Here is a 27,071-nt window from a genome sequence, read left to right as displayed (position 1 = left end):
TGTCCAAGTTCCAAAACTTCCAACCGAGCCAGTAACAGATCGTGCGCTGTCATGCCCTGTAGGTTACGTCTCTCTCTCCTGCGGGATTGACTGACTAACCGTATCTCTGTGCTGGCGGTTACGTCTCTCCTGCGGGATTTTCTGACTAACTGTATCTCTGTCCTACAATCACGGACTTTAGCCTAAGATTGAGGGATTTCTTACGTGAAATTGAAGAAACGTTGCATTACTTTTGTTACCTTACTATGTTCAAACAAGAGTTTATCTTTCTTGAATCCTTTCGGTGGGCTCGTTACCGCACGGTATAGAACTACGAGTCTACCGCAACATTGCACTTTTATATGCTCTCCTGCTTAGGCAAAGCGCAGCCTTATAGGGAAGTAAGCATACTCGGGGAGGGAATGGATGAGCTTGCTTGGGGACCATTTCCTTCTGAAGAAGTTTGTTTCCCCGAATAGACTGCAATTCAGACCACAGTTTTTTCCTACCGGGAAACTGAAATATTATTCAAGATATAGGAATTATTCTGAACATCTCTCAGTGCGTCATGCTAGAAAGAAGGTGCCGGACATCTGGATAGTGTTTCAGATGTCCTGGATCTTAATCTGAAAGAAGTAAATGCAATTCGGTCGTCCCTCCAGTCCTCGAAACGAGTTTTTGGACCAGTGGTCCACATCAACTCTGATATTCCACAGCTCTCTCATATCTTAAGAAGTATCTTCTCTCGGTCCCTGCTCGAGTTTACGAGAAAGAGCCTATTATAACAACAGCGTAGAATGTAACGATCATCTAGAGGTTCGTTACAGGATTGCAAAAGTCCGTACGAATCGTCTCGATCGACGGCAGCAACGATAGATTACTAACATGCTAGGTATTTTAATTAAGTGGTGTTCTTTTTATGGTTGTCTGAGAGGGTTATTTCCTCTTCAGTATGTGAAGTGTAATGTGTTACGTTAGCTTTGTGTGTGGTTCAGGTGGTCTAACTTATCCTAGCATGAATGCCCCTGGTAAGAGAGGGCTAGGGTTTCCTGTCAACAAATTGGTCCCGTCCAGTTGTCAGACCCTTGTTATTAGCTTTCTCAACAAACAGGTCACATCCTAGTTGAGAGCTACTAAGGTTTAGCAGGCTAAGAGGCAGGACCTACGAAGTCAGCTACCTTAGCAGGTAAGGAACTTAATAAATAATTTTAAAAATTAGTTAATTTTTGAATTATGACGATGTTGCTGTCTGTGACCCACCTCCAAATGTGTCAATCAGCTATATATATACCTGCCAGGTAAGTGTCATGCATAAAATGATATTGTTATGATACAATAAAGTTTTATGCATACTACCTGGCAGGTTATATAATTAAATTCCCACCCTCCTCCCCTCAGAGACAGGGTTCAGAGAAAATCTGAGGAAAACGGGAATAGTTCCAAGTACCAGCGCCACGGGAACGTGGGGGAGATCACCTGAACTACCAGTGGTCTAGCGGTTGCCGAGAGTTTTGAAAATTCTGCCAGTGCGAACAGACAACAGAGAATGTTGTTTGACAGATTTGCATCTGTCAAACAACAAAGACCTTCACGATCACATTGAGGTCTGTGGAATCTCGATTCTAGCTCACCATCTACTTTTTGTCTCGCCTGTTTTCTCGGAGTCAGACACTCGTGCGAGATCAGGCGACATATAGTAGCCCTGAGTTTCTTATTGACGAAGTCGATTGCGGACGACGTTGGGTTGCGTTGATACACCCCCAAGGTTTGCTTAGATTGAATCGCCCAGGCAGTCCAGACACTCATCCTTCAGCTAAGAATAGTGCCTTTTGGTCCTCAGGGTACAGCCTTGCTGTCCTTGATTCGTCTGACTGGTCAACTGGTCGTTCACCTGACTTTAGTACAGACTGCATTTCCGGATCGAAGCTTTCAATATGGAACTTAGACGTAGTCTGAAGTTCTTGATGTCAAAGCATTCGAACCTCTCCTGCCTGTTAACTTCTTGTAGTGATCAGGAAGGCCTTCTTCTAACCACCTAGATACGACAAAGAGGGTTAGTGAGATTTTAAGCCATCGTCACAAGTTTTGGCTTTAGAGAACACAGGAGTGCTCTCTAAGCCTTTCGTTATGGCCTAAGAATGGAAACCCTTTTGTCCTTGGGCCAGGATCTTGAAGCAAGGATGGCACAAGTTAGTGGGCAGGAGCCAGAGAGAGTCCTGTGCCCTGTCAGGTCTCTCAAGTTTTATCTACTTAAAATCAAGAAAGTCGAAGTCAGTCGGGCAATCTGCAGTGTTCCGAAAAAGACCAGACTTGCCCATATCGAAGTACACCCTGGTTTTAGGGTTAAGGAGTTTCTTTCAAAAAATGCTCCTTCATTGTGTTTGCACAAAGATTTGAAAGCTTTTTATCTGAATGCTCACGAGGTGAGGGCGCGGCCTCGGAAGCATTTCAACAGAGCATGGCACTCAGCAACATCCTGAGTACCATGTTTTAGCGAAGCAACTCTGGGTTCACTTCACACTCCCTGCGAGATGTGAGATGGCATATGAGATCTGCTGCTCGCTAGGGCCATACGTGTCTGCAGACACAATCGGTGGGGGCAAGAAGTACTACTCATCCTATCCTGTAGAAAATGGTTAGGAAGAGCTCTTAATTTAGTTGTGGAGTCGCTGACAACGGCGACTTCTTAACTCTAAGCCTTAGTTAACACACATTAACTTTGGCTAGGTTGGTCAGGTGGTGATATATATAATTATATATATATATATTTATTTTACTTCTTAGCCCTCATGGTATGGTCAATATGGTCTAGTCACATTGTGGTCACGCCCCCGTTGACAGATCATCTGGAGTGCACCAGCTTTATAGGTCTCTACCTCGCTGGCAACTCTAGTAAAGCAGAAGCAGACTTGGGTGACAGTAATCACGAAGTCGGCTATGCTAACAGGTGGAACCAAGATGTAAATCATCTGCATGCATTTGTTTGTCCCAAAATCCTTCTATTCTGTCCCTTCCCACCTCCAACGGTGGGGTTCAACTATATATATATATCTGACAGGTAAGTTCATGAGCAAAATGATATTGTTATGATACAATAAAGTTTGTTCATACTTAACTGGCAGATATATATATATTCAAGTACCCACCCACCTCCCCTCAGGGGACAGTGGAAATAAAAATTATGAATAGAAAATGGGAATGGTTCCTGATACCCGCCTCCCAGCGGCGGGAATGGGTACTAACCACCTGGCCGACCACTGCGTGTGTCGGAAGTTTTTAAATTCTGTCGGACTTCAGAAAATACAGCTATATATATACCTGCCAGGTAAGTATGCATAAAACTTTATTGTATCATAACAATATCATTTTTCTAAGATTTTGCATAGGCAACTTGTTAGAGATATCGGTCTATAATTGGATGGATTACTTGCATCCTTTTCTGGTTTGTTTATTGGAATAATTATGGCATGTTTCCATTTATCAGGAAAGACACATTTTAGCCAGATACTATTGTAAAATTTTAATAAATATGATTTAGCTATAGGAGCTAATTTTTCTATCATTTCAAATGATATTTTATCATATCTTGGTGCAGAGGGATGACAAGAGTTGATGGCATTATCTAGTTCATCCATGGTTTTAAAAAATATAGTGTATTAATTCCAGGTCTTCAAGAGTTTCAAAATTGAGTATTATATTTTCTTTTTGTTTTCTGATATTTTGAAAATGTGTGTCTAGGCTGGAGTAAGCACTGATGTTTTCAAAATGTTTCCCAATTATGTTTGATATTTCATAAGTATCATGGTATATTTTTCCATTTAAATGTATTGCACTTCTTGGAGGTCTTATATGTTTTCCATTGATTTTCCTTATCTTTTGCCAGACATCCCTTGTGGATGTGTTTGAAGATATGTTTGAGACATATTCCTTCCATGATGCGATTTTTCAGCTATTACCAGTTTTTCTAAATTTGGCTGTATATTTGTTATATAGTGGTTTAATGTGGTTAATTGTTATGTTTGTTATAACTATTTTGTTTAATATGTTTATACTATAGGGCATTTTGTTGAGTGATTTAAGGCGAGTTTTGAGTCTGTTTAGATTCCGACTCAATATATATGTTTTATTTTACTTAATGTTGTTAATGTTGGATTCCACCATGGGACAGGGGATTTTGTGGAATGTGATTTGGTTTTTGGAATACTTTTATCTGCAGCATTTATTATGAAGTTTGAGAAGGATTCACATGTAGTATTGTGATCTTCATTATGTGGGAATGGTGGTATGTTTCGTGTATATAGGAAATATTTATCCCAGTTAGCTTTTTGGATATTATATCTTGTAGGCGGCAATATTTTGACATTACTTAAGTAGTTCAGAATGATTGGGAAATGGTCACTTGTGTATGAATCGTCTAGGACGTTCCATTCAAATTTCTCTGTTACATCATTTGAACATAATGAAATGTCAATTGAAGAAAAGGTTAGGTGTGTATTTGAAAAATATGTTGAAACTTCACTTTCATTGAGACAATACATGTTGTGTTTCATTATAGTATTCTCTATGTTGATTCCGGATGTGTCAGTGGGGTTATTAATATCCCATAATGAATTATGTGCATTAAAATCTCCTACTATAAGTAGTGGTTCCTGTATACTTTTGCTAATAAGTTCAGAAAAATCACTGAAATTTGCATTGAAATTTGGTTGGTTATATAAATTACAAATAGTGATTTTACTTTTATCAGGCATATACAGTTTAATTGATGTTATTTGATATGGCATAGATGGTATGTCAACAGGTTCATATGTAATGCTATTATGAACGTATATGGCTGTGCCTAATTTTCCACCGTCAGTTGGTGAATAACAGGCAATTTTATAGTGTTGGATATTTGTAGGGTTACTTCCTATATGTTGTAGACATATGCACATTGGGTTGTGGTCTCGTATGATTCTTTGTAATTCACCCAGACGTAGTCGGGTTAAGAGACCATTTATATTCCATTGAATGATTTTATATTCCATTATTGGGAGGAATTGGTGTTAAATTCTGTAAATTGATTGCTGATTTTACTTTATCTTGCATTTGAATTTATTTGTGGTTTTTTAATCGTTGCATTTGTATGTTGGTTATTAGATTCTGCAGTTGTTTGTTTTTCATTGTTGAATATTAATAAGTCTATTTTTGATTTTATAATTTAATTTCCTTGTTTTGTATTTTAAAGGATTCAGAACATAATTCGTTCTCATGTTGGTGTGTTAGAGGGCACCTCCTTAATTTGGTAAAATTGTCTATACAATTTCATACTGTGTCCTCTGTCTTGGTAGTTAGTTGGTTATATGTACTTACAAAGCATTCATTACAACCACAAGATGAAGCATGTTTGGTAATGTTAATTATTGGTTCAGAAGTTTTTGGTCTAGCTTTAGAAATTTCTGGTTTTGTAATTCTATTGTTCCTTTTCTGTAGTGATAAGGACTGTTGGTTTGAGGGGTTATTTGTTTTGTTGTTGTTAATGGGATATTTGGGTCTTGTGGATGGTTGGTGGGTGATAGTTATATTTTGGTTTGGTTTAATGGTATGATTTTCATTAGTATTATTTGATGGAAATTGTAAAGAGTGATCTTTACTGTCCAGCTGTTGGCTGTTTGATTGAGATTGAGGGTAATTGTGTATTTCCACTTGTGATGAGGTTAGTTTAATATCTTTTTTAAAATGTTCTCCTGGTGTAGTTGGAGTTTCTCTGGATTGATTGTAATTTTCAATATTTACTTTTTTTCCCTTAGGTGGGGTTCTTTCTAGAATTCTTTTCTTTTTGCCAGTTCGGTTATCATCATCATTTAATTCTTCTTCTATTGGAAGTTCTTTTCCATGGATAACTGAATCATCTATGTTAGTGGTGGTATTGGTTGTTGTAATATCACTTTTATTTTTGGTTTCAGTATTATTGGTATGAAATCCAGTTTCCATGTTTATACTATCTTGTTTGTCATTGTGCTGTTTGATGTCTTGATTTTTAGTCACATTTGAAAAGGTGGGGGTTTTGGATGGATTATTAACGCCTCTTACTTTTAGCTCAAGTCTGGCTTCCATGACTGACATTCCTGTCCTATTTATTAACAACTGAAGTTCTGTGTTATATTGGTAAAATGAACACTCCTTAGATTTTGCATGATGGGCTAGTCCACAATTAATACATTTTGATTGATTACAGTTCCAATTAGTGGTATGGTCATCTGATGCACAGACTGCACATATAGCCTTATTACGGCATCTTTTGTGTGTGTGTCCATACCTTGAGCACTGTGTACATTGTAGTGGTTTAGGAACAAAAGGACGAACTTCTCTATTTTGTCCAAGAATTTTTATTTTAAATGGTAAGTCTTGGCCTGTAAATTTTATTTTGGCAATGTTGATATTACTTTTATCTTTCCTACTTGAAATAGAGTATATTTCTAAATCGTGGATATTGTTATATCTCAATTTTAGGGAGTCTAGCAATAGTTCTTTTGAAGGAAGCTCCTGCTCGCTATTGGGTAGGATGACTGTACCCTGTACATAATTCAATGTTTCGTGGCTTGTAATTATTACCTTTATATTATTTATTTCTGTTACACTTAAAAAGGCAGTGGACTGCTTTTTATTGGTTACTTGGATAAGCCATTCATTGTCCTTGATGTGTGTGCATTCCATGTCTTGTGTTGGATATATGTTAAGTAATTTGTTTTCTAGCATCGCTGCTGAGATTTTGTTGTCAGCTTTGAGGACTAGAAATCTTGACCAATTATCTGGTCCAAAGAGGTCATCAAAATGTACCAATGTGGGATTAAGTCGATAATTTTTGTTTCTTTTCGGTCCTTGTTTTATGTATGTTGCTTGTCTACTATGATTTTTATATTTTTCTGTATTGCTGGGAGGATTATTTGTCTCTAATTCAGAATTATTGTTCATCATATATGGTTCCATTGTTACGATATTGGAGTTTACCAATTTATTTTTGTTTGTTTCTTTTTTATTTATGCACTCTATTTGGTTTTCTGGCTCTGCTGCTTTACTTGGAACAGGGTGTTCCTTTGTATCTTTTATAGTACTTTCACTACTTGTGGCAGTACCTAGGAGATTCGGGAGTGACGTGCCATTGGTCATCAACTGTGCCGTAGTTTTTCCATCATGGGGCCCAGGGGTACTCAAATCATTTATTTCAAAGTTCATAAATTTTGAGTTTATACAAAAAAGAAAAGAAAAAAAAAAAAAAAGAAATCTTGAAAAGATATCATTGGCCCTTCGCGAAGTTAAATCTTCTGCCAAAGGCACAAGTGAGAAAGGACTCCCAAATGTCCACATCCCTACCCTACCCCAAAAGGGGATGGCAGAACATGATTAGTATGGCCCAAGTGTAAGCAGAACCCGCTTGCTAGGACTAAGAGTATTATGTTAATACAATTATCCCCATCCTAATCACATTATGGGCAAACTGGATAGAATGCCGAGAGTTCTATTCCTAGAACCAGGCCCCCCCTGGAATCCGTGGTCCAGCTCCACAGAATAGTTCCGCCTGAAAAACAGGTCCGAACATTGTCGGGTAGATGATGGATCTACCACAGTTCTCACTATTTAGCTTCGGATTTAACTCCACGTTAAGCCATGATATGTTTTCTCATTTATTTGCTTTCAAAAATTTTGGCAAAAATGGAAAAGTCCACATAAGTTTACTCAAAAATATATAATGTCATATGGGACTCTTGGGTTCGAACCTGGGAAGAGATTCCTGAGGTTCGAGAGCCCCCTCACCACATCAAGGTGGTCCCAAAATGAGGGGGCAATGTAACATTTGAGGTTGTTAGTTTTAATTTTCAGATTTTTTCAAATTTTGTCCTAACTGGAATGTAGTGTGCTGTGTTTGATTTTCATTTGTTTTTCAGCATGAAGGTCATGGTAACTTTGGTGTGGTTAATCAAGTGAATGGGGATGTTGCAGCACACCCTGTCAATGATAATGCAGCCCCTCCTCCATTAGAAGCTCCAAATCCTGAAGGTGGACAAGATCAACCTAATCAAGTACTAGCAGCTGTTCCAGCTAATCAAAATATAGCTGAAGGTTTGAATATTTTTTTTCTTTTGAATATGATCAACCATATTAAGAATTGTATCTGAAAATGTTAGTTATTTAGAGTTTGTGAAAAATGTGTAAGCTGTAATGCAATGGAAGTTGGTACAGGTGGGCTTTGCTCTACACAACAGAGACCTGGGTACAAGTTAATTTGCATTTGGTGGTTAGTGTAACAGTATGAATATTTTGAAATTTAAATTTTCATGTAATAAAAATATTAAGTGTATACTAGTGATTATAATTATCAAGTAATAATTTTACTGTATTTTTTAGGTGGAGATGGGGAGATTTTACATGAAGGAGTTCCTGGAAATAACAATATGGATCCAGGAGCAGCAGCTGATGATATGAATTGGAATCCTATAGAATGGGATAGGGCTGCGGAAGAGCTCACTTGGGAGCGACTCCTAGGACTAGATGGCTCACTTGTGTTTCTTGAACATGTCTTTTGGGTTGTTTCTTTAAACACAATGTTTATTCTTGTATTTGGTAAGTTGATTTAGTTCTGTGAAACTTTTGTTCCTGATTTTAGCTTTAATGCTTTGAGTAAAGATTATAAGGAAAACTACATTTCACAAACAGCATTGAAGATTAAAGGTTATACAGCTGTTTCAATACATACAAAGGTTATTACATTTGAATATGGCCCTATATGTTAGACACAACCGTCTAGGATTGACTTGGGTAATTGGATAAAACATTTCCTTTAAAATCTAAACTTGTTGTGCAGAATGGGGTCAAGAGTGTATAGACTTAGGCTTAAATTATTTTTCTTTGTTGTATTCGTCCAGTTTCATATTAACATAATTCAGTGGGATCAGTCGGTCTAATGTGTTTTTTCACTCAGATGTAGAAAGAGAACAGTTTTCTTTTGGCTAGTTTTAACTGAATGTTTTTTTATGTTGATTTCTAAAATATAACGCCTTACATGTTCGACCCAAGTAAAATGAATGACAATCTATAGAGTTATTGTTCATATACGAAACAAACCTTAGGCCTTAACATTAGGATAAATACTCAGCGCCAGATGGAAACCGGTAAAGTTTAAAATAATTGTGTACGGAAGGGACTATTGGCATCTGTGCTTGGTCACGAGACATGTGGGGCCACCCACATACCCCTCATTAACTCGTGACCCCGTTAGTTATTTTCTTACCGCCTTTAAGTGAGGACATGCTTTGCTCTGTCCTTTTAAAGCCAGTTTAGTTTGCCCCCTGTTGTTTGGAATTCCCGGGTATGTGAACATGAAGCCTTCTTATGTTGTGAGACTTCCTGGATATCACAAGAAGCAGATAAACGGCCTTTGTTCCGATACGTAATACAAACCATCGGTCCTTTAACAATAGGAAGTAGCTAGCGGCAGCTGGAACGGTCGTAAGCTTCGAACAAGGGGAGAACGGTAGTTAACTGCTTGTCCGACAGTCGCGCGCCGCGCGACTGGGAGGTAAACAAATCACTTTTTGCTTTCGGCCGCGGGTGTGAAGGACGTGTTCGTCATCGCTCTCTGCCCGCTTCATCGTCGTATGCTTTGTTTATATTGTGTTTTCTACTAATGGTTTGTTTGACTTGAAAATGAAACTGTAAGTACACTGTTTTCATTTTCATTACTTAATTATGAACCAACATGGAGTTATCGCCGTAGATGCGGCGATTTCCTCTCTTTTCATGAATTGAACCCTTGAATTATGTCTCGGTGCCGAGGGCGGGCGCGCTCGCGCCGAGTCATGTATTTTGGGCGAAAGTGTGTAATTGAAAAATGTAAGTACTCTTTTCATTATATTTTTGCCCTGTGCGTTCGTTACCGAGAGTGTGATTGCGCTCGGCACGAGCCTTTTAATTGTGTATAATAGAATGCAATGAAAGTGGATTCGCAATTGCAATATTCTTTTCATTTTCATTTATTTATTTGCATGAAATTTAATTTGGATCAATTTTCGTTCTTACCCGGGAATTGATCCTTACGATTTTTTTTATGTGAAAATGAAATCGCAAGTGCAGTATTCTGTTTCATTTTCATATATATTTTATGATAGCATCATATTATTGGATCAAGTTTCCGTTCTTACCCGGGAATTGATCTTTTCCCCTTTAAGTTCTATGAAGTGAATCGCAAGGGCAGTATTATTCTGTTTCATCTATTACTTTTCACTGCTGTGCGGGGGTGGGGGAAGCGAAGATCTGCCAGGAAGTCGTCGGAAAGCTCTCCCGCGACTCCCTTGGTATCCGATTCTTCGTCTTCCTTCCTGCCCCCCGCTCAGCTTCTTCGTTGTATTTTGTATTTGGGGTCTTCCTTGCGTTCGGGGTGGGGCATGTCTTCCCCCCGTGCGTGAGGGAACCCCTCTTACTAATCTATCTATGTTACCGCAGGTGCTACATCCGTGGGAGACGACCTTGGACAGGTATGGACCACGCGGAGGCAGGGCGTGCCTAGCATCCACGGGCTGCTGCAGCGTCTAGCGAGGTCTGGGGCGGTCTCCACTACTACCACGGCCGCTTATTGCTGCTCCCCCCCCCCCTCCTGGTCTACACTCCCCATGCTGTGTCGATGACGCCGTCTGCCGCTACTAGGGCCGCAGCCGTACCGAGGTGGGGTTGCCGCCGCCGCCTGTTTTCTTCGTGTTGCCTGCCCCAGACTTCCGCTGTTCTAGCAGCTCGCCCCTGGACCGGCCGCCAGGACCCAGGTTCCGCTGGCTGCTGATGATTCTACGAGGCGATCGCTGGGCCTGCCGTACCTGCCGCTGATGTGATTCCCGCTGTTGGCTTGGCTGTCCCTTCTGGGTCTACCGCTGCCGCTGTTCCTGCCGCTCCTGAGCTGGTTGCTGTTCCTGTCGCTCCTGGTTCCTGTGCCTGTCCATGCTGGTCCTGCCCACGGTGTGTCTTCCCCAGTCCCAGGTCCTTCCGGACAGGTGCAGTCGGGCCGTGTTGCTTCGGCAATAGCCCCGGCTCCGGCCTGGATGGAGGACCTGACGACTGTCCTGCGTGAGCTGACGAGGAAGAGGAGAAGTAGGAAGCTGTCATCTTCGTCTTCATCGTCTGCTGCTGCCTTCTCCCCTCGACTTCTAAGGCCCATAAGCCGAAGAAGAAGAAGGCTGCCTTCCCCCTAAGAAGTCTCCTTCGGGAACTTCTAAGGGCCCGTCCACCCCGGTGGGACGGGGGTCCTTCTGCTGGTTCCTCCTGCTCCTTCGGGAGCGAGGCCCGTCTCCCCTTCCGTAAGGAAGAGATAGACGGGGACCAGAGGAGTATCGGTTAGCTCTGGTACTTCCTCGCCTGGTGCTAGCGGCGATGCCGCTACGCCAGGTTCCGGCTCGGTCTCTCGTTCGCGAGAGATCCCGAGTGTACGTTCTCCCTCGGGAGACCGTGCAGCCAAGTTTCGGCGCCAGAGTTCGCTCGGCGCCAAGACGCGGCACGGAGCAGAAGGCTGGTGAGAGACGCTCAGGTGACTCTTGCCAGGCCAGCGGCCGCTCTTGCAGCGACCAGCTGGTAACCCGGGTTTTCCCCCCTAAGAAGGCTCCTTCGGGACCTTCTAAGGGCCCGTCTCGCTCCGGCGATTCGGGGAGCTCTTCTGCTGGTCCTCCTGCTCCCTCGGGAACAGGGCCCGTCTTTTCTTCTACCAAGGAGAAGAAGACGGGGGACCAGAGGAGTACCAGCTTCGGCTGGTACTTCCTCGCCTGGTTCTAGTGGTTCTGCCGCTAAACCAGGATCCGCCTCGGCTTCTCGTTAGCGAGAAGTACCGAGTGGACGGTCTCCCGCGGGAGACCGTCCAGCCAAAGTCTTGACACTCGAGCTCGCTCGCCGCCAAGACCGAAGCGTGGAGCAGAAGACTGGCGAGTGTCGTGCAGACGACTCTCGCTAGGCCAGTGGACGCTCTCGCAGCGACCAGCTGGCTGCTCGGGTTGACGTGACGGTCGCTGACCAGCCACGGGTTGAGGCGAGGAAGGGGTCCCCCCGCGGCCGTCGGTACCGGCCACGGCTGGTACCAGCGGCTCGACGCGCCGAGAGGACGCTCGCCGGTCTCACCGCGACAACAAGCCTAGCAGGGTCACCTGACGCCGCTCCCATCGGGACCGGGCGGAGACGGTAACCAGCAACAGCTCGCCTGACGCTAGAGATCAGCGTCGACGTTCTCAGCCGAGCCTCTCTCGCCCCAGGCGAGCGGCAAGGCTAGGCCTGCTGCTCGATCGCCACTGCGGGGTGGACGATCAGCAGCAGCCCTCCAAGCACGCTGGTCCTGCCAGCGAGCTAGGGGGAGCGTCAGGTCTGCCTCTTCCTGTACCTTCAACCTCCTCGGGCTACACCGGGAGGAGCGAGGTACCTATGAGTGATCGCGAGAGGTGCGCCGCTCGCGATCCCGCTATGACGCCGTATGGACCAGGCACGGTTCTAGGACCGACCAGGACATACGCGCAAGTAGCTAGAGGCGACCGTTCAGGGGTCTGCCGCTGTTCCTCCTTCTGGAGGAGGAGTATCTCGGGATCTGTTCTTGTTGGAGGGACTGGACGGGTTCCTACTCCGCAAGACACGGTTACTCCCGAGATACAGAGGAATTTGCAGAAGTCATTAAGCTGATTCGTCAGCATAATGACCTTGCGGAAGGATTGACCGCTCCCACCAGCAGAGCCCACGTCTCTGCTCGAGTCGTTTTGGGGCCCGAGAGGGAACCCAAACCGACGGTGGGTCTGCCGCGATCGGAACTTGCGATTCTGTCTCGAACCAGAGTCCTCTCGTCTCCGGACAAGAAGGCTCTCTAGTTCTGGCCGGTCGATCAAGCTACTTCCACCTCCTCTACTGCGACAGCGGCGTTTCTACGTGTCTTCGGACACCGTATTTGAATACTCCTTCGGTCCTCCTGAGAGGTTTCGACCTCGACGAGGACTGGAATGAGTCGGAGGACGGTATCGGCTCTCTCCTGTCAGGTGTCGATCAGCCCCACCCAGACGACGTTCACAGTGGCGGCAGACCCTTACCTACAGTGAGAGTTCGTAACCCTCCGCGAGAAAACGTTTTCTTTTCTCCTGGACCGATACGTTTTCCCAGACTCTGAGAGGCCATCGCCGCAAGGCGATGGCTGTTCCTACTCTTCTCCAACTGCTAGTTCCACTGGGAAGGCGAGCGACTATCCAATTCCTCCCCCATTCCCTCTCTCCTTACGGTTACGAGGGAAAGGGGAGGGATCCTACAGAGATTTCTCTGTAGGATCCCACGTTCGGGACTGCGCTACCGGGGGGACCTTCGGGTCCTACCTGACGTAAGCCCCGGTCGTTGAGGAGGAATCCTGCCCCATTCTCGATTTCTACGGGAATCGAGAGGACCACCAGCCGATATCGTTTGACGAATTCGGTGGGGTTTCGCAGACTGCTTAGAATTCTACGGAATTTCTAACGCATTCAGTGTTCGAGTTTTACGATCTCCAAACACTTACGCGAGACCATGGTCCAAAGTGAGCGAGACGAGAATCCCCGATATACACGATAATCGGGAACCTCGCCTATGCTCGAATTCCTGGAATTTCTAGCATAGGGAAGAAGACTGCTGCTGAAGAAACTATCTCACAGTAGGCGACCAACCTGGACTAGAGAAGATCGGACGGGAATATCCAGTTTGGCTTGAACTATCGTCTTAGTATTCTGTTCACCATTGAAGCCTTCCTTCGAGGAAGACTTCTCCTTCACTCTCTTTGATAGAGATCGAAGGTGGTCGATCTCCAATCCTTATTTGTTTTCTTGAAGGAAAGAATTTAGGATGGAGATCGTTGTTCAGAATCCTACAAATATACTACGTATATTAACCTCGCGACATGATTCTACTAAGCAGTTGAATTGTCCGAGGGGTAGGCGCATATCCTAGTTAATCTACGGATTGCGACTTATAAGAGAAGTATTCTAATTGAACTGCAACTCGGGGTTGCCTGCAACCTCCCAGGAGTTTTCAGTTTCAATTTTATATACTTATGGTTTTGTCACGACAACACCATTTCAACTTTTATATTTACCGAAATTCGTTTCGCCTAAATATAATTGCTCGAGCATATCTTTTATGCTCGGTAGTTCTAGCCGAACGCATTCCTTCGTGGAATAATGGATTACCTGGCAAAACTCAGGATGACGAGTCAGCGAGAGCTCAGGCTCAACTACTGCGTATTGAACTGCCTGATAGCAGCTCAGTATCAGCTGGGCCTCCGATATGCACGGTCATGTATGTCTCTCTCTGCCCTGCTTTGATTGACTACCGAACCGTATCTCTGCCCAACAATCATGGACTTAGGTTTCTGATTAACGGGGATTCTCGCAATAATGAAGGACCATCTACTGCTGTGACGCTAGATTCCATCGCCTTCGACATTGCGAGAATTTTCAACAGAGATATCTCTTGGACTCTTTCATCTTTCTGTTTACCGCACGGTAACAGAAGTCTGTACAAGTCTCCCGCTGCATCGCACTGCGATAATGCGAATGATTTTGCAGACATCTGAGTTTGTCTTCAAAATATCTCTTTATTCGTAGGTGTACAATTGTTCATTGTTCAACCGAATTACGAGATGTGTCAGAAGACATCGCCTACTCTCCGACCTGACAGCTCTACTTCCAAATGTTCAGCCCATGAGAAGCAGTTCTTCAGGCGGCTTTCCCCTGTGTTTTCATTACTGAAGAACGCCCCGCTTTCATTGCAACTACGACTTCTCACCGGACAGCAATGAATAGCGGTTAGCGTTTTCAGTCATTTGTAAGCACAGGTTATGAATCTTGAGAATCCTTCTCTCGATTCATCTGTGAAGACGTAGGTTGCATTCAATATCTACCTTCGTCTTCAACGGTACATAGTGTTGTTTCTCCTTAGCTGAGATTCAACAACCATGAGATGTTTTACCTTCAGGGACCTCGGTCTCTAGAAGGCTATTGACTTTCGCCTGTTGGGCACATGCCTTAAGAGAATCATCACCTCGCTGTCCGGCATTGGTGACAAACAAATACATTATTTGTTTGGTCTCTCGGCATAACCCTTTAAAGGCGAAGGTCACGTGACTTACTCGGATGCTTGACAACTTGCCCTCTACCGAACGCAGTCAGTCGGCAGCTGTCAGAGCGGCCGAGTCAGTTACGAACTACGCTGTTGACTTAGTTCGGTTGTTACAGAGCAATCATTACTTCGTTTTAATAGCTTGTCACAGTACCCATACCATTGACACCCACCATGGAGTGTCGGTGTCCTATCCACTACCGAGAACTTCGCTGCATGGGGATAGGAGGATGCGAGAGACTTCGTGGCAAACGGACAGACCAGTATGGGTACTGGACATCACGAAGTAGAGAAGAGGGATAGGTCATGCGACTATTTCCTTCTTTTCCTCTGAGGAACTGCATGACTTCTCCTGCGAAGTCAAGCATCCAGGGGGGGATGGGGATCCGTGACGCTCGATTTCGTACCGAACTTCGTAGCGAAGACTCAGAACCCTTCGGTCCCTGACGATTGGTTCGAGTCGTTCACAATCCCCTCCCTAATGGACTTCACCGCCTTCGATGCGAAGGAGATGCTGCCTTGTCCGCAAGAACTTCTCCGTGGCGCAGGTACTGAAGGCAGGGGTCTGGTCAACCAGACCACATGCCCTTCCTTCTACCTTCGGGATATTGCCCACAGGTCCTTGGATCTTTTTCCTTGGGACCCGTGGTGGCTGCTCAACACGTTGTGTAGCGAACCCAGACCCTCGCAGGCTGAACAGCATCGAGTCCTGGTGTGACCATAAGAACTGGATGAGTGAATGAGAGTGTGACTGGCTCCTCTTCCCAGTCTTTTTACTTCCCCTCTACCTGTGGTTAGAGGTACACGGTCGTCACCCTGCTGGATAAAGGACAAGATGCAGGTGAGTACTCAACAGAGCCCCATCCTATCCCTTTCACTAGGGATAGGAGCGTACTATCCCCCACAATTCCTCCAACAAGGGGGAGGAAGTGGATGCCAGCTTGAGATAACCCATACTTTATGTTGCCTCTTGCAAACAGGAACAAGTTCTTGCTTGCTGGTACGAAGAGATACGCTTGCCTCTCTCTTAGTACTCTGCCCAGAGGTCTGACCATTGATCCTGCGGTGCACACCCCGATCAATCGGACAGAGGCTTGGATCCCTCCCTCGCTCTTACGACCAGGGAGGCATTCCAGGGATGGACGAACACCAGTCTGTTCATCAAAAGACTCAGATTCCTCCCACAAGAAGTGAGTCTTCCTATTGTTAAAGGACCGATGGTTTGTATTAACGTATTCGGAACAAATGACAATTTGTCGAAAATTGCATTTTCCTAACTATACAAACCTGAGGTCCTTTACATATAGTCCCTCCTCATGCCACCCCTCACTCTGCGTATTTTGCATGGGCCAAAAGCAAAAGTGATTTGTTTACCTCCTGTCGGACAAGCAGTTAACTACTGTTCTCCCCTTGTTCGAAGCTTACGACCGTTCCAGCTGCCGCTAGCTACTTCCTATTGTTAAAGGACCTCAGGTTTGTATAGTTAGGAAAAATGCAATTTTCGACTAATTGTCATGTTATTTTCTTCGACGGTTTCGACGTGGAAGTACTCATCGTGTAGTAAGTCGTAGGTGAAGATACTCTTAAGGTACGGTTAATTTGTTACCTATGCTTGGGAATATTGCATATTCATATGGATTGCCTGTAATCCAAAGCTTTGATGTATCTGGATGTGCTTTGGGAAGTAATTATGACTAATTGTGCTCTTTTTTTTTCCCTGCGGGGAGAGGCGTGCATCGCCATCTTGTTTTCGTTCCAGATACATGGGTAGAGAGAATGCAGGTGTGCGGTCGGCGTTAGGCTTATCAGGAAAACCAACCCAAGAAGGACAGTTGGTTTGATGTATAACGTGTTGTCACCCAGGATCCCACGTGATGGATGTTCCCTTTTATCCTGACATGCACTGAATGGCGGTTGGATGTGTCGCCATCTGTAAAGGAGGCAGATAGGGCAACAAGGCAGCCTTTAATGTCAGGTTGCTATGACTACGAGAATAACATCAATAGCCTTGCACTTCTGCTTTGCATTCGAGTTGCTCAGTGACATCATAAACATGGCGACCGCCATGACGTCATAAACATGGTGACCGCCATGACGTCTCTTCACAGCTGCGGCCTACTCGAAGACATGCTTCCATTTTCATTTCGAGGTACAAGAGTACTTCACAACTATGCTTTTGGATGGGAGGTTTTTAATGCACATTGTTTTTGAGAGAAATTACAAGCGTTAGGAGATATAAGTCACATAATGGAAAAGACACAAGTCTTTCCTCTGTATCCTTCCGCTTAGGTGACTGGCTTTGATGCCAGTGCGTTCCTCTGACTGATCCTCATGCCAAGAGGAGAAGAATAATTTCTTCTTCATCTTCGAGCCAGGACTGTCACATCCTTGTAAAGTAGAAATGCCACAGAAGGTTGGGTCTCTTGATCTTGGCTGCAAGAGTACCATAAACAGCCTCATGCTTACCATAAACAGCCTCATGCTTACCATAAACAGCCTCATGCTTACCATAAACAGCCTCATGCTTCCATCAAGCGTGTTGACGTCATAGCCAAGACCGCTTGCAAATGGCGGTAGTCATGACGTCACAGGCCTACTGATTTTCGATTTACTTGGCTGCCTCTGGAACCTAATACGCTTTTTGACTCAATTGGTACACACAGTAATGAAGAATAAACAGGATCTAGAGGTGAAAATGGCTCAAAAAGAAAAGGCGTGATTTGTCGTCTTCTCTAGATGGTGTCATAGGTAAGTTCGATGGCATCACTGAGTGTACCAGTCTTCACCTGCAGCTCTTCAGTGGAGACTAAAGGAGTGTTGGTCACAGGCAAGGGACCCTCCCTTCTTCCCCGTGTCCTCACGGAGGAGGTGAGGCAGGACCTAGCCTAGTGGCTGAACGACGGGAACCTTGTAAGAGGAGTGGTTCTTGTGGGACCATCGCGACAAGCACCTTCACATCGTCCTGGAGCTCAAGGCAGTGTTCCGGGACCGTCTGGTGGGACACTCGGTGGTGTTGATGAGCGACAACACCACAGTAGTGGCGTACGTCAACAAGCAGGGGGGCCTAGTGTCCCTCCCGCTGCACCAGTTGACGTTGCAGGTGCACGAGTGGGCCGCGGCACACTCAGTAGAGCTGTCGGCCTGCTACATTCCAGGCAAGAGGAATTTGGTAGCTGACAAGCTCATCCGTCAGGATCAGGTGATAGGAACTGAATGGTCCCTTCATCCAGACGTGGCGGAAAGGCTCTTCAACCTGTGGGGGCATCCAGTCGTGGATCTGTTCGCCACCCGGCACAACAGAAAACTCCAGGTTTTCTACTCGGTTGTGCTGGACCCATGGGCAGCTGCAGAGGATGCTCTTCAACATCCGTGGGACAACCTCTTTGTCTACGCCTTTCCCCCATTCTGTCTGATTCGCAAAGTGATCAGCAGGGCGCTGATCACCGCGAACCTTTGGATGATCCTGGTGGCGCCCAAACGGTACCCGGACCTGCTGGCTCTGCTTGCCGAAGGGCCGAGAGAGATTCCCCCTCCGGCACAACCTCCTGTGCCAGCCACATGTAGAACGGTACCACCGGTCCGTCGAGTCCCTGTGTCTTCACGGCTGGCTGTTATCCACCATCTCTTGCAAGCGAGAGTCTTTTCTTGCAGCGCAGCAACAGAGATGGCTGGATACCTCAGACAGTCCTCTGCAGCTGTCTACCAGGGGAAGTGGTCCGTCTTCTGTGGTTGGTGTCATGGATGGGGTCTCTCTCCTCTCAGAGCCACTCTTCAGCAGGTAGCAGATTTCCTCTTCTTCCTTCGCTGAGAGAAGCTCCTCTCCGTCTCTGCAGTTAAAGGATACAGAGCCGCCCTGCCCCTAGTCCTTAAACTGCGAGGTGTGGACAACTCTTCTTTGGAGATCTCCCCCTGATGAAGAGCTTCGAAAGGTCTTGCCCACCCAGGGAACTCAGGCCCCTAGGGTGGGATGTGACTCTCGTCCTTAAGAGTTTGACTCGCAGACCCTTCGAGCCACTCCGAGAGTCGTTAGACTGGGATCTGATCCTCAAGACCCTCTTCTTGCTGGCCCTGGCATCGGCGAAGAGAGTAGAGGAACTTCATGGTCTTTCCTTCGATGTCAAGCATTCCAGGGGATGGGGATCCATGACGCTCAATTTCGTCCCGAACTTCGTAGCGAAGACTCAGAATCCTTCGGTTCCTGACGACCGGTTTGAGTCCTTCACGATCCCCTCCCTGAAGGATTTCACCGATAATGATGCGGATGAGATGCTGCTTTGTCCTGTGAGGGCACTACGGCGCTATCTGAAGAGAACTCGACACCTCAGGCCTGAGTGTCGACGCCTCTTCGTTAGCACCGGGGTTACCAAAAAAGAAGTTTCCAAGAAAACACTTTCTTTCTGGCTGCGTGAGGTGATCAGGAGGGCATACGAGACAGCTGGTAGTGACGACACCCGTACCCTTCGTCCGAGAGCCCACGAAGTTGGAGGTATTGGTTCAACCCTTGCATTCCGCAAGAACTTCTCCCTGGTGCAGATTCTGAAGGCAGGGATTTGGGCCAACCATACCACCTTCATTTCATTCTAACTTCGGGATACCACCCACAGGTCCTTGGACACTTTTTCTTTGGGACCCGTGGTGGCTGCTCAACAAGCTGTGTAGTCTACCTAGCACCCAATTGGACAGAACAGCATCGCATCCTTGTGTGACTGCATGAATGGATGAGTGAAAGAGAGTGTGACTGGCTTCCCTTCCTCCTTCGTTCTTCTCCTCTACCTGTGGGCAGAGGGCCGCGGTCGTCACTACGCTGAACAGGAGGCCAATGCAGGTAAGGTACACAACCGAGCTCCATTCTATCCCTTTCAGTAGGGATAGGAGTGTTTATCCACCACTCCCCAACAAAGGGGGGTGTGGGAGTGGAAGCCAACAAGAGACAAACCCATGTCTTCATTTTGGCTCTTGAAGTAGGAACTAGTTCTTGCCTTTTGCTATTTATAAGAGGTACGCTTGCCTCCCTCGCATAAATCTGGTCCAGAAGTCTGACCACTGATCCTGTGGTGCACACCCCGATCAGCTGGGCAGAGGCCAGGATTCCTCCCTCTGCTCTTACGACCAGGGAGGGAATCTAAGGTAGGACGAACACCAGTGTGTTCTTAAGACTCAGATTCCACCCAACAAGAAGTAAGTCTTCCTATTCATAAAGGACCGAGGGTTTGTATACGTATCGGAACAAATAACAATTTGTCGGAAATTGTATTTTTTCTAACTCTACAAACCTGAGGTCCTTTACATATAGTCCCACCTCATGCCACCCCTCACTCTGCGTTTCCTGGGCCTAAAGCAAAGTGACTCTTCTCCTCGCAGTCGAGCTGACCGCCAACTGCGGGACAAGTAGTTAACTACTGAACCCCCTTGTTTGAAGCTTACGACCAGTTCAGCTGCAGCTAAGTACCTTCCTATTGTTAAAGGACCTCAGGTTTGTATAGATAGGAAAAATACAATTTCTGACAAATTGTTATTTTTTTTACATGGCTAGAAACTAATTGGTCACCTAGCAACGGGACTTGCAGCTTATTGTGGGCTCTGAACTGTACTATATCGATAAATTATTTTCTATCACCAGAAATAAGTTCTCTGATTCCACGTTGGCCGAGATGGGAGTAGGACCTCGGACCACCGGTTTGGCAGATGAGTGCACAAACCACTCATCCAGAGAGGAACTCGTATAATGGAAAAACCATGTAATAGCTGTCTCAGGGGTTTCACCCTTCGAGGAGCCTGAGGATTCCATTTGCGATACTGGGAACAACCTGGAGGTTACGCAAACTCTAGGTTCTACCTGTTCTGCCATGTCCCGGACGGAAGGATGGGTTCCAGTAATTAAGGACGACCCAGGATGAGTGACTGATAAAGTTTATCATAGCACTATCATGGCTACCAGGTTCGTGTGGGGAAGAGGCACCACCGATAGAATTAATATCTCAAGGTCTGGAGGTTGACCAGTATCCCCTTTCGAACTAATAGTTCTCAGTTTTTGGATTTAGAGTGTCACCTCGGACGTAACACGACTCCAAAGGTCGTTAGCTCACATATACAGAATGACTCTTTGGCCGTGACTGCCTGTATAGTGGACATTTCTATCCATTAAAGGCATTCGGTCAGTAGACAATGATCTGGTGGAGAGGTTGTCAGAACAGAGGGAAGAATCTCTGTAATTACATGTTTACATGCATGGTGATATACATTGGACTGGTGATTGGGCATGTGAATATTGCTTCACACTGACTAATCTTCAGATGAATCAGGAGCAGTGAACTGGATGGGGCACATAAGAACTCCGATCTGATAAGTGAAAACTTACTCTGTATCATAGTAACCTTGACGGACTACCACCAGGCACATACATCAGTCACGTTACAGGAAACTGACCGTGGATGGGGGTCTTCCTCTGACCTTGGTAGAGTGGGAGTACTCAATAACCAGGGTTTTGACATAGACTCAAAGATAGTCTGGAACATCAGTTCCAATTGGCCCTGGAATCCGGGATAATGAGTCAATGCAGCACAGGTCATGATGACAGATACATTTCTTAGTCATGCTCAGTACGGTGTGAGTATGTGTGAGGGACCTTCAGCAGGCCCGGCTTTGACTTGTCAAATTACTCTGTGGTTATAGAAAGAACTACGTCGCCTAGAACATTGAGATGGTAGACGTAAAGGAACAGGCCAAACAGAGGCGATCGGTCAAGCCTACTCCTTGTTTGTCAAGTTGTACCAATGAGGTTATACAGAAGAGAAGGTCATCAGAGGAATATGGGCCTCCTGGGATTTAAGAACATATCTGTTAAAATGATCGTGACGGTTGTTCTGTGACTGTATCGAAGCTCAAAATTGAGCAATTTTAAGGTGGTGTCTGTCTGTTCATTGAAATTTGAGAGTGTGTTCTTTGTTATGAAAACCACTTTCAATTTCCTTTATAAGGTTGCCCAGAGGTCCTTGGACTCAATTTCCTTGGGTTCTTTGGTGGCTGCTCAACAGAAGGTGTACTTCATCCAGCACCCCTTGCAGGTCAGTTGGTATCTTGTCTAAGATGATGGTATGAATGTGAAATGGAGGAGTTAACTGGCCTCTTTCCTTTTCAAATTTCTGTCTTCTTCTCTACTTAGGGCAGTAAGAAGAGATTACTATCATAAGCTGGAACGTACAAGGTACAGGTGAGTGAAGTGGCCATACTGTTAGGGTTAGTATTAGTAAGATACCTATCAGTAGCAGGACATTCCTCTCTTTAGCAAGGGGGAGAGGAATGATAACAAACCTACATGAGTGGATGGATTGGTTTGTTAGGGGAACAGATCTTCTTATCTTCCTCGGACGCAATGAACTATGACATTGTGTAAAAACCCAGAAGTCTGACTCTATGATATTCATAGATGTCTTAGATTCGGAAATACTGGTCTGTTGTTTCGTAGAATTCTGGTATTCAGAAAACTGATCAAAGGTGGCAAACTCCCAGTTGGTTGATAGTACTTAACTCCCACCAAGAGTAAATCTATCCTAATGTTAAGACCAAAGGTTTGTTTCGTATATATACAAATGACAAATTTGTAACTAATTTGTATTTTTCATAACTTAAAAACATGGGGTCTTAACATACAAAGGCCCACCTCTAACCACCCCTCTATCAACTAACCTGGGTTGGAAGAATAACTGCCGGGGTCACGAGTTAATGATGGGTATGTGGGTGACCCCACATGTCTTGTGACCAAGCACAGATGCCAATAGTCCCTTGCATACACGATTATTTTAAACTTTACCGGTTTCCAGCTGGCGCTGAGTATTTATCCTAATGTTAAGACCTCAGGTTTGTAAGGTATGAAAAATACAAATTAGTTACAAATTTGTAATTTTTATTACTTGTTACTACTCTGGTGGTGACATTTCTGTAAGGATGTTATTAGGTATATGAAAAAATTATATCATCACCAGTGATTTGATTGATTCAAAGAAAATGAAATAGGATAAGCAGATAGTGTTCATAGGTAATTCTTTCTTCTTGTCACTAGTATATTTGTTCACTGCTTGATTGTAATAGATATCCAAATGTGAGTGGGATAACATAAAGTCTTGCCGGGTTTTCAAATTTTCTGTAGCTCATTAACCAGGAATCGGGGACTGTTAACATTTAATGAACACAGGACCATTGAAGGGAGATGTTTATATTGATATGATGTGTAAAAAGTAAAGGACATAATTTATTTGTTGCTTTTCTGTTTATTGGAAGTTTACACAAAATGTTGACGCCTAATAACAATGTCAAGAAGGACAAGCAATTCTTTTTTCTGTTTTATCATGAATTTAACAGAAATGACTTGATCATTTAAGTTTTTCCAAGAGGTTATTTATAACTAAGTTAAGTGGGTATGTTTAGCCAGGAACACTGATGGCAGGAGATTTGTTGTAATATTGATTGGAGATGTTTCCTATAATGGTGGGGAGTAAAACCAGTCCTGGAGAACAGGTGGTGATTAATACAAGTTTTTGTTGTTTAGGACTCTATGCACACAAATCATAGTGACTGGATAAAAAGTAGTGTTTGTTTATAATTGTCTTTATCATTATAAGTAATTGTCTTAATATTTTATTTTTTACAGCCTTTTGTCCATACCATATTGGTCACTTCACTATAGTTGGATTTAAACTGAAAGGTTGGGTATCAGCATCACATTTTGAAGGCCTGTTAACTGCGCTCTGTGGTTATTGTGTTGTTGGATTATGCTTGGTCTTGTTACATACACTAGCAGCAATAATCAGATTAAATAGGTATGTATGACTCAGAACATTACATTTTATTAAATTAGGATTTGATAGTCAACATGAGCACTTTTGTGATTTTTTAGACAAAACTTTGCCTTAATTTGATATTTGATAAATATAAATGCACATTCTTTTAATTTAATTGACAGTACAATCTACAGTGCATGTTTTTCCTTTAAGATATGTATACCGAAGGTACTTATATGCTCATGTTTAGAGGTTAATGTAAGTGAGGACAGCAATTGTACTTTGCCTCAGTTGATAGTTCCTTCTAAGTGTGAAAAGTAAGAAACTTATTTTAGGTAGACACTTCTTAAATAAGAGACAATTCTTAGGTTTTTTGTATTCAAGTCAGTCAGTTAGTTTAACTAGGTATTGTATGTGTGCAGAAGTTCATATAACAGCAGTATGCAACTGTATAATTAAATTTGATAGTGCAAAGGAAGAGTTGATGTACAATTGCAGTATGAATATGATTACTCTGGTATACAGATGTTTGTTAAAACCCCATTAATTTGACTTTGCCTTTCCTCTGTGCAGCAGAACCAGATTGCACTAAATTGTATTAGTGAAGATGTAGATGCAGTCATTGCACATGACCAGCTGTCCTGTGATAACTCAGCTACTCTTCATTATTAATTTTACTCCTAAACATGCTTTGTTCATATGAAAATACAAATCTCAAGTTGTATATGGAATACCTTCAGTAAAAGCTGGTACTGATGTTGAAGCTTGGTAACAAGTAGTTAAATAGGGGCAATTAGTGATGGAATGGAGGTTTTACCAACTCACCCAGTAAGCAGTCATTTTTTATTTGGGCACTTACCTATGTAGACACAATTGAGCATCTCAGGTCAGGTCTTGGCTGTTGCTTCTCATTTGAGCATTTCCTTGTTTGAAATGTTAATGAATTTGACTTGGTTGTGGTTTGTGTGTATTATAACTATGGAAAGAATGATGATGCTTGGGAATTCTTCCTCTAGAAAGAATGGTCTGGGAAAATGTCTTCGATGCAAAGAGTGTGTGCTGGGCTTATGTCATATTATGACATCTGATCTTTGTTCCTTGTGTATGGCTGGTGTAAGTCAAGAAAGTAGTGTCTGAACTACACTATGTTTGTCTATTGCCCAATAAAGTTTATCAGGTCAAGGATGAGGAACGAAAACAAGTTGCATCGAGTGTCTTCCAATAGCAACGTGCCACTGTTGTGGCCTTTGCTTGATAGTATTTAAAAAAGAAAAGGTTTAAAGGGATTGAAGAAAGCATGATTAGCTAAGAAAAGACAAGAAATGACTGAAAAATTGATACTAAAGAATGTTGATGACTGAACACACTAGACTGGTGAGCACATAAACTTGAGAGATTCCAGTACAGCTTTGTTCTGTAATTCAAATGCATGAACAGTGAAAATCATAAATGTTTTTATGTTGCCTTTCCCATATTTATGATTAGGTGCATAAGATTAGGTTTTGCCACCCTTCTCTGCCTTCTACTCTTACCAATTGAACTCCAATCAGGTTTAGGTCTTCTGTTCCCATTCTCCATGATACTTGGGTCTTATAAGTCTTTTCCTGTTGCTTCCTTATTCGTTGCTTTTCAGACTATATGATTTTCATGGTTCAGTGTGATTTTTCCAGACTTGATATCACTTTCCTCCACCAGTTCTCTTGGGGTCTACTTACAAGTCGGTCCTGCTGCTACCATATCTACTGCTGTTCAGATAAAAATGTTCATCCTGTCTTATCATATGTCCACAGCAACTCAGTCTTTTTTTCCAGCATCTTGATACCACATCTATCTTGGTAATTTCCTCCCATTTTCCTTGTGTCTCTATATGTCTGCTGTATAGAGTAGTGCAGGCCTTATGTACACATCAAAAGTCTGCTCGCTCTACTAATTGGACATTTTAATTACCAGTAATTTAGCTCTATCTGTCCATTTTCTCTGCTGCAGTTACTCTCTTACTACTCATGCTTCACAGTCTAGTGTGTCTCCAAGGTAATGGAAGTGCTTTTCACTTGTATGGTCTACCCATCTATTGCAGAAGGGTTTTCAACTCTCTTCTCTTCCATTCCACTCCTCTGCCTTGTAAATATTTCCATCACCTATTCCTCAGCTTCCATTGTTTGCATAAAGCACTCCTCTGTAGCCACTTCAATTTATAGCATTGATCTTTTAATTTTGAGAGGGGTTATGCATCATATGTGATAGCAATCTCATGCAAAGAGAAAGTCCTGAAATCAGAGTAGTCTGTTCAAAAAGCACTTTGATTATTGAAGAAACTGACATAGTCCTATCAGTTCTAATTCAAGTCATGTAAGCAAAGTGAAAGTTAAAATGGCAAAGGGCTCAATGCTGATTCCTTCATGGATCCTGTGTTTATCAGATTCTTGTGATACACTTGTTTTACTTAAGATTTAGTGCTATTGTAAAGTAAAAACACTAATTTAATGAGTTTCTTGTACCCTCTGCCTCTGCAGGGCCCATTTGATTATTTGTTTCTACCTTTTAGAATGGCAAATACATTTTCAAAGTATGTATGTGGATTCAAATGGCTTTTATGTGAATGGTGCTCTGGCTAGGGTGATGAAAGGTGTGTGCCTGGGGACACTGACCCCGTGAATGTTAGGATATTATAATTGATGGGGATGTGATGGAGTAAAACATGTTATGTTTTATAAATCATAATAATTAGAATATGTGTAATTTGGCTTTCTTTCTTTACAGGTCTAAACGTGTTTTAGGCTTATGCTATGTGGTAGTGAAAGTGGCTCTGTTGAGTGTGGTAGAAATTGGAGTGTTTCCTTTAATAGGAGGCTGGTGGCTCGACATCTGCTCATTATCACTTTTTGATGCAACTCTTAAGGTAAGAAATGCATTTGTATAAACTTCTTTTAGATCAAATCTTCAGATCAATAAATAAGAGCCTAAATTTGGGGGCTATACATGATTGATGAGTTGGTTAGTAGAAACAAAATTTTTCGTAAAAAAGAAAAGAATTTTTCATATGAAAATCATCAGTATGTAGAACTGACAAATGTGGCCTTTGTGGATTGACAGGTTTTTATGAAACATGTTTCATGTTAAAAAACTGTTTTACTACTAGTGACACATTTATTGCATCAGGTGATTTGACACAAAAAAATAAGTTAAAAT

General features: G+C 43.5%; 1 protein-coding gene across 1 annotated transcript in view; it reads left to right on the top strand.

Annotated features, from left to right (window-relative positions):
• The window catches only part of LOC135227083 (E3 ubiquitin-protein ligase MARCHF6-like), a 131,848-nt gene that overhangs the window by 66,325 nt on the left and 38,452 nt on the right, over positions 1–27,071 (top strand). The window contains 4 exon segments of the mRNA XM_064266921.1: positions 7,905–8,079; positions 8,365–8,580; positions 23,753–23,921; positions 26,643–26,781. Coding sequence (XP_064122991.1) covers positions 7,905–8,079; positions 8,365–8,580; positions 23,753–23,921; positions 26,643–26,781 — 699 coding nt within the window.

This window comes from Macrobrachium nipponense, chromosome 15 (assembly GCF_015104395.2).
Source record: "Macrobrachium nipponense isolate FS-2020 chromosome 15, ASM1510439v2, whole genome shotgun sequence".
In the NCBI taxonomy this organism is placed as follows: domain Eukaryota; kingdom Metazoa; phylum Arthropoda; class Malacostraca; order Decapoda; family Palaemonidae; genus Macrobrachium; species Macrobrachium nipponense.
The sequence above is the reverse complement of the archived record's forward strand: the minus strand, read 5'-3'. Positions and strand labels throughout refer to the sequence as shown.